The following is a 17,028-nucleotide window of genomic DNA, read 5'->3' as shown; positions in this document are numbered from 1 at the left end:
ACAGATAATTGGATCGCAAGATAGAAATGAGCACAACTTTTCAAAAGATAAGGAGGTTTCATAGATATCGCAATTCAAGTATGTCATCATAAGAGTCTGCCTCGAAAGGTCTTTTTACAAAAGATGAATCCTAAAACGTACATCCAAGTACGTATCATGAAGTCCCGATACTGCGGAACATCACCAAAGTACTTAGCCACTGCCCTTCTAACAGCTCGGGTCTTACGTGTTAATCAAAAAGTGATCTACTGAAATCCTAGAAATGAAAGATAACTACATCAGAACGCCATCATACTAGGATGTTTCTGATGGTACAACCACCTGCTGCTCCTCGTCGGATCCTAGTGAGCTCACTCCAGAGCTCCCCTCAAAGTCATCATCATTGTCTACCACTAGGATAGGGTCCTCTGCTACTGCTTCTGGCATATCCTCGTGCACCGGGAGTGGCGCCTCAACCATCGAGAATAGAGCCTCCCCGAGCTACATCTCGGCTCGGATGGCCTGTAGCCAAGCCATCCTCTCCTCTGACTGCTGGCGAAATCTAGTGCGAGGTCCTCTATCCAGAGGTGGGCCTGTGGTGGCTCGGGTACCTCTAGCATCTGCCTCCTCTCCCGTGCTACCACTGTGCGGTCCGTCTGGGGCTCCCCTAGGCCCTCCTCCTCATCTGTAATAACCATTGGGGCCTTGCCTCGCCCCTTGTGGTCGTGCCTCGCGCCCTCTGGCCTATGCATCCCTGGCTGTCGAGACGACCCAGCCTCAAGGTCATAGCGTCCTCGTGTGCCGCCCTCGGGAGAGATCGACATGCTCCACTGAAGGGGGGGTGGCGGCAAGTCACCTTCCGCAACAGGCGGGGTATCTTGAAAATGTACGTACTGCAGGAAGATGAAAGATAAGAAACCACGGAAATCCCCCACCATCTCCTGGGTGACGATCCTCCTATATACGTAGCTACTCGACATCCAAGCGGCCCAGGCCCTCCACCTCTCGGGGAGAACAGAGATCAGCTGTGGATGCCATCTAGCTCAGAAGTACCGTACTGGTGAGTCCTCTCCCACAGCTCACAGAATATGCATAAAATCGGTAGTATGCCCTCTCCCTTGTACAGTCGATAGGATCGGTACACGCGGAACAAATACTCTGTTAAGCTCCCATACGCACTCGGCGGAAGTCTGGCGGGGTCCTGTCCCTCCATCTACACAAGGGCAGGTCCCGAGTCAAAGAAGGCAATCGTAAGAAAACGTAACGTGAAGGTAAAACGTAAAGGCGATGCATGAGAGTCTAAGGAATCATCAACTAGAGCCACTATACTGTGTGATCTAATGTCATTAGACTAAGTTCATATTTCAGATCAAGCGTTTCTATAAGGTCTCGTGAAACGTGATGGGATCAACACTTGTTTTTGGATCTATATGAGTGGCTTGGCCACAGTGAGGATCTATCTCGTTTATAGCACTGTTCCTCGTCTTTCTTCTCAACATTTGCCCCTCTTGTGCTCTTATGCATTGGGCATGGGCTCTCCTTGTGAAAAGTCGTGTCGCCTTGGATCACGCTTTCGTGCTTAACTCTTGTCTCGCATTATCTCAAAAATAATTGCTCGGGAAAACAATAATATGATTTATGGTTCATCATTCGTAGTCCTAGTTTGAACTACATTTGATAGGGAGAGTACTTATTCCCTCTCGGTTCTTTCTATTTTGTTAACTAGGTAAAAATATTCTCGTCACACTTTGTTTCAACTATCTAAAAAATTCCACTTCTTCATCTTTCAACTTGTTTGGTTGAACGTCTTGGAGTATTGATCGGGTCGATTACTTGGAATGATCTAGTGAACAAGTCTAGATCTTGACTGAAGAAATGTGTGGATTTCAGAGCAGGAAGGAAACTGAGGCTCTGATACCACTCTGTCACGACCCTATTTTGTTAAGGATAGCGAAAATGGGTAATTCGCGACTAATAAGGGGGATTATAGAAGCGGGGAATGAAAATGGGTAGAATTCAAGGAGCTTGCCGAAAGGCCAATCCATTGATACCACGAAATAGAAGCCAAGTATTTGATTACAAGATCTCAAAATAGAATAATTCATCATGTCAACTAAATCAGAGTTCGATGGTGAGACTTTGAAGTTCTCACTTAACAAAAGTACAGCGGAATAGGTCCTTACTAAACGACTTCGTGTATGAAGACACGAATCGTCGAGAAATCCACTTGATTGATTGATAGCATCGTCTCTGATCAATACTCCTTCCTCTTGACGTTCAGCCTGCACATTTATAAATATATGCAGGGCTGAGTACATGAGTACTCAGTGGGCACGTGCCAAAAACAAAACATACATTATATATAGTTGTCAGGCCATCAACAGTAACACACGAGGGTTTTTCTTAAAAGACCCAAGCTTACTAAATTATTTTGTGAGCTAAAAGTTCATCTGCGCATACTAAGTTCTTTCATCATTCATCATTCATCATTCAATCGTTCATCATCCATCATTCATCATTCCATCGTTCATCATTCATCATTCCATCGTGCCGGGAAGGTGGCCACCTTCCGCGGACACCATAGCCAACCAACCCTCTTGGATGGCTCACTGCCCTCGCGCGCTATATTCCAAATCATAAAACCAACAAACATACAGTCCAACGATAGGCCTCGAAAATAAACATTTTATGGCATGACAACAACTTGAAAAATAATCACAACTCCATTTTGAGAAAAGATGATATTTCATAATTTTCACGAGTATTTGATTTATATCCACAATAATGTGCTGGATATTAAAAGAAAGTCCACCTGATACGCTTATCTCCAAATAATAACTCTCGTCTGGCCACACTTGCCATTGAATAATTTATCCTTTAAAATAGCGTAGCACGCTAATTAGTACTTGAACTATTTTTCGTGATAAAAGAATGCATGCATCCTATATGATAGCACATATATTTTAGTCTCGGCTTATAGGATTTTTTTCTTAATCCTATCTCGGGCTTCACAGCTCTGTAGAATTTAATTATTCTCTTTACTAATTCTGGAAAATTATATTTTCTCTAACACAATTATTTGTGCTCTTATTTAATAAAATATGGATTCTTGGAATATCCCTTCTTAAATCTTTTTTTCCTTCGGATTTTTCTTATGGCCGCCCATGGCGTCGCCGGTCGGCCCCGTTCACTTCTCCAGCATCATTATTTTCCATCTTCGGGAACCTAGTAACTTATTCGGGAATTAATTCATCAACTTTCGAGCTCCAAGCTCAACTTCATAAATTTTATTCCACTCCAAGAATTAGTATCCCAAAAACCTTATTTAATTTTCGGCTTAGATGTTTAATTCACCACAGCCCACCTATTCCTTCAATTTCTGTGAGTCATTTTATATTACTCACTTTACTAAGGCCCAATCAGCGAATTAAAGTGGCCCAAGGGAATAATTGATCAACCCACAATATACTCCCGTCGGTCAACTGCCTCTCACATCTCATTCTTTTAATTCTTCTCCAATTTCCAATTTAATAGAAGAAGAAACAGCGTCTTCCTCTCCCTCACGCCTCCTTCTCCATTTCTCAAGTTCTCCGGCGAATTCACGCCCGGAGTGGCTCCGATCTCCCTCACATCGGGTTTCTCTCTCCCTTTTCTAACATTTCATCCTCAATTGTGAATCCCAGCTTTGGAGAAACACAGCGGCGGTGGTTCTCTCTCTCTCTCTATCTCTTCCGTCGCCGTTCGTTTCTTTCTCCGGCGAAATCGCGCCGTAGTCTGCTCGCTCTCCACCGATCCTTTCCACCGGCGTCGAGTCCTTTCGCCCGACGAAGTTGCCGACAGAGAAGGCGTCGTCCTCCTTCCGGCGTCAAGGAGGAGTCATCTGCTTCCCGTCGCGCCATCGCTGGACTACTGCCTCCTTCGCGGGGCAGCCGCGCCACTCACCGGCGACTAACACCGGCTTCCTCCGTCCAGCGTCGCCCTCTCTCTTCGGTGCAGTTCCGACGCCGCTCGCCGTTTCGTCGCCGGGAAGCCCGTCGCTTAAGCTAAGTCTCCCCCCCCCCCCCTCTTTCCCTCTTACTCGATTTATTTCGAGTTATGCAGTATCTTGGTGATTAAGAACTTTATCTAGTTGTGATCAAGTTTAATCTTGCTCTTTGGGGTTGCGGTAGAAGCTTCCTATTGTTATGAGTTCCATTCCTAAGTTGTGAGATCTCCTATGTCTTGTAAATACTTATCAAAAGCTTGCTCTTTGCTATTTTTGTGGAAATCTAATGAGTTTCTATGTTCTTGGCTATCTACTTGGTCCATTATGCGATGGAGAGGGTGTTGGGAGATTACCTCTCGGTTGGAAATTCTTTGCTGTTTTCTTGCCGCTAACTCATCTCCTCGCTCCTCCCCCTTGCTGCTCTCTTCCTATGATATAATGTGAAACTTGTGGTGATCGAAAAGTGGGGAGAAGAGGAGAGCTGTGGCTCCCTATATAGCTCTCAACTGTTGGCAGCTTGTGCCTGGAATTTTGGGAGACTATGCTTCCATTTTGGGGCTACCTCTTTGGCCTCCTTTTGGGTTTCTTGACTACGTTGTTCATACTAAAATGGTGAAATTTTGGGAAAAAGATCCCCTCTCTTGGCTGGCTCGTGAGTCTCGATAAAGGGGACTCTACACTTCTATTTTGGGCTTGTGGTTGAGTCCTCTTGCCTTGTGGCAGCTTGGTTTTGATTCCTAGACGATGTAAGCTGCAATGGGACGATTTTGTGGCTGATCTCACAGCTCAAACTGCAGCCTCTTGGCTGCCCTATTTTGCCTATTACTCCTCCTCCTCCTCAAATGAGCTTTTGTTTCCTTTCCCCTCACTTATGTGTCAAAATTTGATACCCTTTTTGGTGTTAATGTTGTAGGTACAATGGCTGCTCCTTGGAGCCTTGTGGAGGTGGAAATCGAGAGAGAGAAAGGATGGAAATCTTTGCTCACATCGTTCTCTATGCCTACTTCCCAAAGTTCTTGTTCTCTTTTTTTTTTGTGTAAGAGTAGGAATGTATGTGGAAAGTAGAGTACATAGGAAAGGATTGTCTCTTTTGATCATGTAAGCATTTGTACTATTTTTATCTTATCATTCTTGTATTTTTATTCCTTAAAGTGCCCATATCCTTTACTTTTATTCTTGAATAAATTTCCTTGCACTTTGTTTCTCTCAACAACAATACCTAATTTATTCCAATATCGGAAATTACAACGAAAAATTCTACGCCTTCTAAATTGGAATTAGTTAAGCTAATAAATCCGATTTATCTCTAAATAAAGGAACGAAATCCCGAGACATCACATCTACTTTTGGTAGACGGCCCAAAATGGTAAAACGTGTGTATTTTTTATGGATGGGAGTAGCATTTAATTGTTTACTTTGAAATATGCATAACATAAAAATTGCCTACGATCTAACTTTAAATTAAAACTAATTTACATTAATTTCTGAATTTTATAGTAGTAACTAAATTCTTGACCCAGAAAATATAGCAGTACTCTTTTATTCTCCGATCAGTTCTCGGCAAGCTTATTTTGTACAAACACTGACCAATGAATGATCAATAGAATATGATTCGCAATAATACAAAAGCAAAACTCTAGAAGAAAATGTTGATTATGTAACATTTACAATGGGAAAAGTAATATATGAATTTTTATTAAAATAACATGTAAAGACTATGAACAAGAACATTGAGAACATTTTTCAGCTGATTTGAGTAAAGATAACAGCTTTAGTGAGAACAATTTTCTATCTGGAATTTGCTTGTTTGAGCGAGCTAGTACAACATATTAAGAATATTTTTCTGGGTATTGATGGTATTATTCATTGACTGCATCTGCACATCTGAGAATTTATATAGACACCCATGGATTAAAGCTGACCTTCTAACTGAAGCTTCCTTGCCTTCTCAGCTTCCATTTTTCTCAATGCAGTAGAACTCAATTTCTCCCCAGTCGATTCTTCAGGGACTAAATCGACAACCTCAATCTACAAAAATTACTAATATATGAATTTTGAATGCATATGACAGCAAATTAGCTCGAGCTGAGAGGATAGGATTGGAAACCTTTAGCTGCGAAAGACCTCTCTCGGCCCTCTTCTTGTTGACAGATAGTCCTCCTGGATATGTTTCCTTACTGTCACAACAAATTTTGAGTTAGCTATTGCATGACATAGATTTAAAAAGGAGAACTATTTAATAATCACCAGAAAGAAAAAGACAATTAGAATCATTAGATATACAGTTTGAAATAAAATTCAGTCCCGGCATATGTTGTCTGCATTTCTAATTAGAGTTTCTATCACATGAACCTACCAAATATCTTGAATTTCCATGAATTCTTGAAGACGTGAAATTCAGTTTTGTGTTCCTTAGCTATGAACTTTTTCTTTGTGGAACATCTCCATGTTTTTTAAATGCAAAGCTTCACAGGCTTGTCAAAGAATTCCAACATTCCAACCTTACGCATAGATATGAACCAGAATAGGAAGTTCGAAACTAAATCATATTCATGGAACTATAAATCCAGAATTAAAGAAAATGAAAGAAGATCAATGGCCAGAAACAAGTAGAATGGATTTGCATCAATGTGGAATCAAAAAACACAGATTATTGCAGAGAAAATGTATGGACCTGACAATGATAGCCTCCAAATTTTCATCAACTATAGAAGGTCCATAAGGATCCACAATTGGTTCTATTTGCACCACAAGCTCCGATTTTACAGACTGAAGAATGTGTTTACACACAGAGAAAAGAGTTATCTTCATGATAACACAAAGGAAAACATCTGAAGTTCACAAAATAAACAAATATACTACAAATCAGTTGATCAATAACCATAGTTTACCCACATATCATATAATCATTATCATCCCTTGATAGATCTCAGCAAACCAGACGTGAGTTAAAGATTTTTTTAGTTGGAGAAGCTAGCAACTAAATTAGAAAAGCACCAGCATAATTAATTTAATTATAAGACATAATAAGAAAGTTTAAAGTTGACATTTATCAACTACCTTTATGTAATCTTCAACATTTTTCATTCTTTTTTCAACAGGCTCGATCAGATTAGAATACTGCAAAAAAAATTAAAATGGATCATATATTCTTTCCAATTTTCTAGCATAACTAAACTAAGTACAATTAACTGAAAAATGTAACTCCTAACAACTAGTCCAATCTCATCTGACAATATGTTTGATTCCAAAACCTCACTAGTTCACAAATATATCAGAACTTGTATAGAAAATTCAATTTAAAGCCTTGCCAAACCAGATACTTCTCTGAAGCAATCAAAAGATTAGCAGAAATAACAGTATTCATTCTCAAACAACCTAATCCTAATTCGATATATGGCACAGACAAATTAGCATCCTTCAGCCAGGCAACCATTGCGCATGAAGAAATTATAAAAAAATTGCCGTTTTTCCAAATGAAGATAAGACAAGTCATCACAACCCATTCAATCATGACTAGGTGTTCTTAAATAAATACCTGATTAATTTATCTTTTTTCCAAAACATGAAACATTGGACAACAACCAACCTGCTTATTAACGAGCATATGGCCATCGCAGACACCAATCACAATTCGATCTCTAGCTACTGTTGCCGCAGCCTGCATTGTCACAATAGCTAATGCAATTCAATCAGTGCATTTAATTTTGTTACAATGCTACAATTAATAGCTGCATACTCACAGACCTTAAGAAATTGACGGTGGCCATCATGCAAACGATCAAAGGTGCCGCCTAGAACCACCGCACTGTAAGAACTGGGAGGAGACATGCTTAAATTACTATCCGAAGTTGCCATTTCTTTCAAACTGTTGGACGGAATTTATGTTGACTGGGAAGTGGATCGAAATTAGATGGATAAATATATTTATATATATACATGTATCCACAGAGAAAATACAACTATATACTTGACACTGGAAAACCTGATTCATAAATCAATTACACACTGTCTATGCATGAAAGGAGAGATCTTTTTCAAGGCAATTCTCGTTACATAACACAGAAGAATGGTAACCGGTGGACTAACTTCTTCAAGACATGACATTCATTGGATCAACTTCTTCAAGTCTCTTAAACTACTTTGCTTCCGTGTGTTTTCTGAAAGGCCGAGAGCTCTCCATAGCTAGTTCGGTCCTACCAACAAGTGGAGGAATAGAAATTGTTTTGTGCTCACATTTGAAAAGGTAATAGTCTAACACCTACTAAAATGTTGAATGGCATGTTCAAACAATCCGAATTTTCGTTGGAAGTTAATCATAATATTCCACATGACATGTTTACCTATAAGTCAGTTCTTCCAATATTTATAAACTAATCAGATGCATCTCTGAACCTCCCTATATGACAATGGAACTCAAGAACTTTTGAAACTTACGGAAATAGGAACTCAAGAGTGTTTCATTGACGTTACAGAATGCAATTATAGCACTATATATGTGATCATGTCTGCATTTTGGAACTAATCCTCAGGCAATCATATTCTGCTAATGAGTTATTTTGCTCTAGATATACTCTTGCTTCTACGAAGATGGCTGGTAAAAAATTTGTAAGAGACTGGGAAATTGATCAGGGTGTTGTAAGTGTAGTGACACTCATTGCAGCACTAATATATCTGTTGGGTCGTGATACCGCCGATCTCACACACGCACGAACGAGGAAATAAAGCACGCAAACGATATAACGTGGTTCGGTGATAATCCACCTACGTCCACGGAGAAGATGACCGGAATCTTATTGACGAACTCTTTACAATTACAACGAACTCACACTCACACTCTACCGCTCACAACTGCTTGCTATCTTGAGATTTAATCTCTCTGAGTGTGTGTATATGGTGTAATTCTGCTCTCTCACTACTGAGCTCTATCGAGCTATTTATACAAGATGCAATCAAGAAATAAAATCCAACTAACTCTATTTCCCAAAGTTAGTTATAACCGCTGCTCGGCTAAAACCGAACTGCCATTCTTGGTTAGCAACCGAACTGCATTTCTCGGCTATCAACCGAACTGCCTTTCTCGGCTATCAACCGAACTGCCTTTCTCGGCTAGCTCAAAGCCGAGCTTTATTTCTTGATCTCTTCTCGGAGCTGCCGAGGCTCCACCACTCGATCACAACCGGACTCAAAGCCGAGCTTCATTTCCGAGCTCAGAAGCCGAGCTCCAGTAGTTTGCATGGACACACTTTCACAAATCTCCACCTTGTCCTTGCAAAACTCCATCAATATCTGGATTCCCTTCTCAATCCTTGTTACAAGCTTCAACACTCCACAATCTCAACCAACTTCAAACAATGTTTGAATTTCGAAGTTGGCAGAGATTTTGTCAACATGTCTGATGCATTTTCTTCGGTAGGAACTTTCACCACATTGATCTTTCCACTTTGAATCTCATCTCTGATGAAGTGTCTCCTCACATCTATATGCTTCGACCTCTCATGGAACATTTGATGTTTTGCTAAACATATAGCCGAGTTGCTGTCACAGTTAATCTTCACTGCTCCCAGCTTCATTCCTAGATCTTGTAGTATCCCTTGCAGCCATTTTCCTTCCTTTGCAGCCTCTGTTAGCGCAATATACTCAGCCTCGGTCGTAGACAATGCAACCACAGACTGTAGATTTGATTTCCAACTCACTGCTGTGCCAAATAACGTGAATATGTAGCCACTTTGGGATTTTCTGTTGTCCAAGTTGGCAGCATAATCCGAATCACAAAATCCCTCAAGAACTTCATCCTTTTCAGACCAGGCTCCACCACCAAACTTCAAACCAATCATTACAGATCCCTTTAGATACTTCAAGATCCATTTCAGCGCGGCCCAGTGCTCTCTGCCCGGGTCAGCCATGTACCTACTGGCCACGCTTATAGCATGAGCAACATCCGGCCTTGTACAAATCATCAAGTACATCACACTGCCCACTATATTCGCATAGGGTATCAGACTCATTTCCCTTCTAGCTTCATCTGTCTTTGGCTCTTGTTCTTTGCTAAGTTTGAAATGGCCTGCCAATGGAGTGGAGACTAACCTTGCATCCTTCACTTGATACTTTTCTATCACCTTCCTGATGTAATCAGCTTGAACCAACCTCAGCTCCCTTTTTCCTCTGTCTCTGATGATATCCATCCCTAGGATCCGCTTTGCCTCCCCAAGGTCTTTCATTTCAAACTTCTGCTTCAGTTCCTTCTTGACAATCTGCAGCTCATTCTTGCTAGATCCAGCCAACAGGATGTCATCTACATACAGCAATAAGTAGGCAACTATCAGATCTCCCTTTCTCTTGATATATACACAGCTATCAAAGTTTGATCTCTCAAAATCCATCAGCTCCATCTGCTCATGGAATTTCTTGTTCCACTGCCTACTACTTTGCTTGAGGCCATATAGGCTCTTTTTCAGCAAGCAAACTTTCTTCTCCTCTCCAGGTTTCTCAAAGCCTTTAGGCTGCATCATGTAGATTGTTTCCTCTAGATCTCCATGTAAAAAGGCTGTCTTCACATCGAGTTGATGCAGCTCCCAGTTAAAATGAGCAGTCATGGCCAACAAGATCCGAATGGAAGTATGTTTCACCACTGGAGAGAACACCTCTGTGTAATCAATTCCCTCCACTTGTGTGAACCCCCTAGCAACCAGCCTTGCCTTAAAACGTATGCTTTCAACCTCCCCCACCTCTACCTTCTTTTTGAACAACCATTTGCAACTGATCAGTTTCTGTATCCCTGGATCAATCACCAAAACCCAAGTTCCATTTTTCAATAGGGACTCAATTTCTTCTTCCATGGCCTTGATCCATTTCTGACTTTCCTTGCAACTCATGGCTTCTTCATAGGTCGAGGGCTCTGAAAACATGAGTACTTCTGCTACACATAGAGCAAAGAAGCTCATATCATAATCTGAAAACCTACTAGGCAAGCCTGCATTCCTCCTCGGATTCCTTCTAATTTCCTGACTTGCAGCAGCTTGCTCCATTGGTGGATCATGATCACTCACATCCTGAGCTGGTTGAGGATTAAGTACTCCACCTTCTTCTTGATTTTCTGTAATATCAGCATCCTCATCTGTACCTGTCCCACCAGATCCTTCACCAAACTCAAAGCTCTGCATACTAGAGCTGCTGCCACCATCAGAGGCTCTTCCATTTTTCTTGAATGGCATTTCTTCTTCATTGAATATTACATCTCTGCTCACTATAACATTCTGACCTTCTCCATCCAAGTTCCACAATCTGTATCCCTTCACACCATCTTGGTATCCTAACATTGCACATTTCTTGGCTCTTGGTTCTAATTTATTCTGCCTTATATGTGCATAAGCTGCACATCCAAAAATCTTCAATGCAGAATAATCTCCCAAGCTCCCATACCATCTCTGATCTGGGGTCTCATCAGAGATTGCTGAAGAAGGACACTTATTGATGAGAGCAGCTGCAGTAGAAACGGCCTCTGCCCAAAACTTCTTTGGCATTCCAGAATAAAATAGCATACATCTCACTTTCTCTAGCAATGTCCTATTCATTCTCTCTGCCAACCCGTTTTGTTGGGGGTTTCTTGGCACTGTCCTATGTCTCCTTATTCCCTTCTCCTTACAGAAGCTATCAAATTCAGTAGACAGAAACTCCATGCCATTATCAGTCCTAAGATATTTCAGCACTGACCCTTTCTCATTCTCATATCTAGCATGCCATTCTCTAAACTTCTCAAATGCTTGGGACTTCTCTTTCAGGATATATATCCATACTTTTCTTGAATAATCATCTATGATGGAGATGAAATACTTACCTCCACCTATGGATTCAGTTGGAGATGGCCCCCAAAGGTCACTGTGGGCATACACAAAGGGTGCGGTTGAAGTGTGCTTCCCACCAGTGAATGGCAGCTTCTTCGCCTTTCCAAGAATGCAAGATTCACACTTACTCAGTTTCTCTGATGTACCTAACTTCATCACACCACGTTTTGCCAGCTGCCTGATGCCCTTTTCACCCACATGTCCCAGCCTAGCATGCCAAATATTAAGATTCTCTGACTGAGCAACATTCACTGCATCAACCACTGTCTCTCCCAGCAAGTAGTACAAGCTATTCTTTCTTTGGGCCTCCATAATGATTCTGGAACCCTTTGTTACTCTGAGAATCCCATTACTGGAATCAAACTTGTACCCCTTTGATTCTAACAATCCAAGAGAGATCAAGTTTCTCTTGATCTGTGGTATAAACCTGACCTCTGTGAGAGTCTTGACACTTCCACCCTTCATTCTGAGCTTGATCTCCCCAATGCCCTTGACATCACACGTCTGATCATTCCCCAGCATCACTGATCCTCTCCATGCTGACAATTCTTGAAACCAGGATTTGTGAGAGCATATATGGAAGGAGCAGCCCGAGTCCATAATCCAGCACTCTTCAATCTTTGCTCCTGAGTGTATATTCAAGGCCTCGTTGGCCTCCACCTCTTGAGCTAGATCAGCAGTCTCCAGGTTGCCAGCCATCTCTTGCCCTTGCTTCCTTCTCCAAGCATTGCAAGATTTCTTTAAATGGCCCGGTTTCTTGCAATAATAGCAGCTCCTGGTCTCCTTCTCTCCCTCAGCCCTCTCCTTCTTTGGTTTCTTTTTCTTGAAGCCTTTCTTGTTCTGACTTTTCTTCAGATACAAACTTTCAGCTACTGGATCATTTTTCCTTGAAGAAGTTGGATGATCAATCCTCTGTGATTCTTTCAATTTTAGGGCAGAATGAATCTCCTCATAGGTAACCTTGGACTCTCTTCCAAGTAGCACCGCATCCTTGAAATGTTCGAAACTTTTAGGAAGGGAATTCAGCAACATCAAGGCTTTGTCCTCATCCTTGATTACCTCATCGATGTTTTCAAGATCATCAATATATTTTCCGAACTCCTCAAGCTGCTCAGCAATGCTTCTTCCATCCGAGAACTTGAAGGCAAGAAGTTTCTGCTTCAAATGCAATCGATTTGCAAGGGACTTGGTCATATATAATGACTCAAGTTTTGTCCACACCCCTGCGGCTGTCTCCTCCTTGGAAACCTCTCTAAGCACCCTATCTGTCAAGTTTAAGATCAGGGTGCTATAGGCCTTGTATTGCATGTCTTGAAGCCTCCCTTTCTCCTTCTCGTCGGCCTCCGGATTCTCTTTAGGATCACTATTTCCCTTCAAGACATCCCATAGGCCTTGCTGCATCAAGATGGCCTTCATCTTCAGCCTCCACAGCCCAAAATCGTTTCTGCCGGTGAACTTCTCCACCTCAAACCTGGCCGTGGACATTTCTCGAACAAACGGTGGGCAATCGCCAAGATCGGCTCAGACAACAGAGCTCCCGGACTTCAACTCGCCCAGAAAACCAATCAAGAAAACGTTTCAACGTTTCCCACAGACGGCGCCACTTGTTGGGTCGTGATACCGCCGATCTCACACACGCACGAACGAGGAAATAAAGCACGCAAACGATATAACGTGGTTCGGTGATAATCCACCTACGTCCACGGAGAAGATGACCGGAATCTTATTGACGAACTCTTTACAATTACAACGAACTCACACTCACACTCTACCGCTCACAACTGCTTGCTATCTTGAGATTTAATCTCTCTGAGTGTGTGTATATGGTGTAATTCTGCTCTCTCACTACTGAGCTCTATCGAGCTATTTATACAAGATGCAATCAAGAAATAAAATCCAACTAACTCTATTTCCCAAAGTTAGTTATAACCGCTGCTCGGCTAAAACCGAACTGCCATTCTTGGTTAGCAACCGAACTGCATTTCTCGGCTATCAACCGAACTGCCTTTCTCGGCTATCAACCGAACTGCCTTTCTCGGCTAGCTCAAAGCCGAGCTTTATTTCTTGATCTCTTCTCGGAGCTGCCGAGGCTCCACCACTCGATCACAACCGGACTCAAAGCCGAGCTTCATTTCCGAGCTCAGAAGCCGAGCTCCAGTAGTTTGCATGGACACACTTTCACAATATCCTTCCATGTATAGCCAGTGTATAAATGAACAATAAAAAGCTGAGTTTGGAATCATACTAATTTCAACAACTCTATCTATCACACAGCTTAAATTCCATCTCCAAAATACTTGTTTATAAAAAAAACCAATTAGGGCTGTCCGATTGGGTATCCGCGGATACCTGACCCGAAATCCGAGATTTTCCCCACCCGATACCCGAAACCTTTTCGGGTAGCCAAAGGCCCGAATTGGGTATCCTATCCCGAAAATCCGATTAGAAGAAAAATTGAACATGTTCATTTCCAGATTAAAAATTTACAACCTAACACTTCCAATTTCCAAATCACACAGCATCCAAAATGACCAAAACCAAAAGCAAGAAGAGTCAAGACAGTGAGGCAGGAATATTTACAATTCAGTTGGTGGCGAGCTCGGAGTCGGTGGTCACCAATCGAAATGGATAGAGGCTGGCGAGGGGTGGCGTCGAAATGGAAGGAGGCAGGTGGCGAGCGGCGTCAAAATAGAAGGAGGTGTGCGGGCGGAACTTGGCGTCGAATGGGAGGGAGAATAGTGATAGACGATGTGGAACGTAGGGGTTGCGATCTCAACGGAGACGACGGCACGGCGACGTGATATGGGAGCGGAGAAAAGAATGGGAATTGAGAATAGGAGAGGTTCCCGTCGGAAGAGAGAGAGAGAGAGAGAGAAATGAATGAGTTGTGTCCCCTAGACCCTAGTAATTAGTACCTAGCATTTTGTCGTTGTGTCCCACTTCGGGTTTCAATTATAAAAAAAAGTTTTCAAGTGGATATAAATTATACTCCCTCCGTCCCGCACTACTCGTACTTATTTCCTTTTTGGGCGTCCCAAGTTACTTGCACTCTTTCCATTTTTAGTAAAAAATTTCACCTACAGCTGTCATTTTTTACTTTCCTATACACTCATTCCTTAATCTCCAAGCCGAAAAGGAAATGAGCGAGTAGCCCGGGACGGAGGGAGTACAAAAAGTTTGTTTCGTGTTTCAATTTAGTAAATTTCGTCATATGTATTTAAACGGTGTTAACTTTTTACTTATATGACGTACAAACTATGAAACAATAATAAAAAATTTGGTACCAATATAAAACAATCAAAAAACTTTTTGTACCAACATGAAACAATGATGAAACATTTTGTACTTCATAGACAAAGAGTTAATGTCGTTTAAACACATAACAGAATGCACTAAATTGAAACACGAATGGAACTTTTTGTATGATTTATGTCAACTTCAAACTTTTTGTACTAATATGAAACAAATGTAATACATTTTGTATGAGTTATGTATTTACCCCGTGTAACAATATTTCACTTTAGCACAAATAGCACACACTCTACTAACTCATTTCACTCACATTTTATTACTCCCTCCGTCCCATAAAAATATGAGCGGATGAGATGGCATGAGAATTAAATCAAGAGTGAACTACAAAAATAGTCCCTGGACTATGAGTTTCCGTCCATAGTCCCTTGAGTATGAGTTTATCTCGATGAGAATAGTATGATAAAGCAAGAGAGATGAGGAGAATGATAGTTAAAGTAAAGTTAGTGGATAGTGAGACGGAGGGAGTATAAAACTAATAAAAAAAGTGAACCCCACGATAAGAGTCATATTCTGTCATTTCGGTCTGTCCACAATAAAAGTTACATTTCACTTTTACCATAAATGGTAAGTATGTTTCACATTCTACTAACTCATTTCACTCACATTTTATTATAAAATCAATACAAAAAAGTGAACCACGCATTTCACTATTTTTTTCCAACCCACATTTCACTTTCTATAATTAGAATAAATCTTTCTCTCGTCTTCTTATTAAATATTCCACTATTTTTTTTCCTACTTACTTCACCTACAATTTGATGTCACTCAAGAATGTGGACATTTTAAATGTGACGGAAGGAGTAATGTATTTAGACATCACCAACTTTTTACAATTAGACATTAAACTCATATCCAAACACTCAAATTCAAACTCAAACTCATTTTTAAGTATATGTATTTGGTATTATTTCATAGAAAAACCTAAAAATAGATTTTGATTTGTTGTTAATTAAAGAAATTTTCTACATAAAAAATGAGTTTGGTGCATAATTGAATACGGTCTTAACAATTAATTCAACTGACATGGTGATGCACGTTAATTTTTTGTTTGCACTAGTATTAAATTCACATTTAAAAGTTGAGGATAACTACTATTCCATATTAATATATAAAAACTCGTGTAATCAAATAAGTTTCAAAATTAAAATGCACATATAACACACATCAATGAAACACTTTTCGATCTCTAAAAAAAATCAACCACAAACTAATATAAATTACTATAATTTCATATTTAATGAAAGAAAAATGAATAAGTTATTGCTATATTATGTTGGAACATGGCTGACTTGTGCAAATCCAAGTTAGAATAGTACTACACACATTACATTTGTCAGTTTACACGTTAATAGAATTAATTTTTCTATTTTGAGAAATTCTAAGATAATTAAGTTATTTTTTATTTTTAGTAAAAAGTAACATTTTTTAAATCTCTTTTACTTCATTCATCATCTATTTAATATACTATTATTCTTAATCTTCGTGCCAAAAAGAAGGTTTTGTTAACAAGGAACGGAGAAAATACTAACTTTTTACATTTAATAAATATAAATATGGTTCAAAAGATTTTTAATTTTCAAAATAAATTTGATAAAAATAGGAAATTTTATTATATTAATGTTGAGACATATGAACTTAATTATGAGGCTCAAATTTAAACAGTTTAAAATTAAATTTTGTTTAAACATTTTTAACATAAAATTCTAGTGGACATTATGGCACTTAACAGTTAACAATATCAAACAATTACTACACTTGTATTTTTTTTCGCATTCACATTCTCATATGTACATATTTTAATTTCAAGTTCTGATGCCAACTTTTGATGATCTTTTATTTAATTGTTATTAGTATTTAAATTACATAATAACGGAGTGAGAATGATTTATGTTCGATAGACTGAAAATA

At 40.1% G+C, this 17,028-nt stretch overlaps 1 protein-coding gene across 4 annotated transcripts; it reads right to left on the bottom strand.

The window, feature by feature from the left end:
• Nucleotides 1-5,601: 5,601 nt before the first annotated feature.
• Nucleotides 5,602-14,719, bottom strand: LOC121755183 (phosphopantetheine adenylyltransferase-like). Of its 4 annotated transcripts, none has more exons than XM_042150472.1 (8): nt 14,389-14,714; nt 7,950-8,160; nt 7,712-7,855; nt 7,554-7,625; nt 7,025-7,084; nt 6,639-6,733; nt 6,072-6,141; nt 5,602-5,992 (listed from the first exon to the last, which is right to left on the bottom strand). In XM_042150472.1, exons 3-8 carry the CDS (start codon nt 7,820-7,822, stop codon nt 5,876-5,878), a joined length of 525 nt encoding a protein of 174 aa, XP_042006406.1. In that variant the 5' UTR covers nt 7,823-7,855; nt 7,950-8,160; nt 14,389-14,714; the 3' UTR covers nt 5,602-5,875. The 4 variants fall into 4 exon arrangements, with proteins under 4 accessions (XP_042006406.1, XP_042006405.1, XP_042006404.1 ...); XM_042150471.1 differs by having other exon boundaries at nt 8,054-8,160; XM_042150470.1 differs by lacking the exon at nt 7,950-8,160 and having other exon boundaries at nt 14,389-14,713.
• Nucleotides 14,720-17,028: the final 2,309 nt, after the last annotated feature.

The sequence above is a fragment of the Salvia splendens genome, chromosome 11 (genome assembly GCF_004379255.2).
Source record: "Salvia splendens isolate huo1 chromosome 11, SspV2, whole genome shotgun sequence".
Classification (NCBI taxonomy): Eukaryota; Viridiplantae; Streptophyta; class Magnoliopsida; order Lamiales; family Lamiaceae; genus Salvia; species Salvia splendens.
The sequence above is the reverse complement of the archived record's forward strand: the minus strand, read 5'-3'. Positions and strand labels throughout refer to the sequence as shown.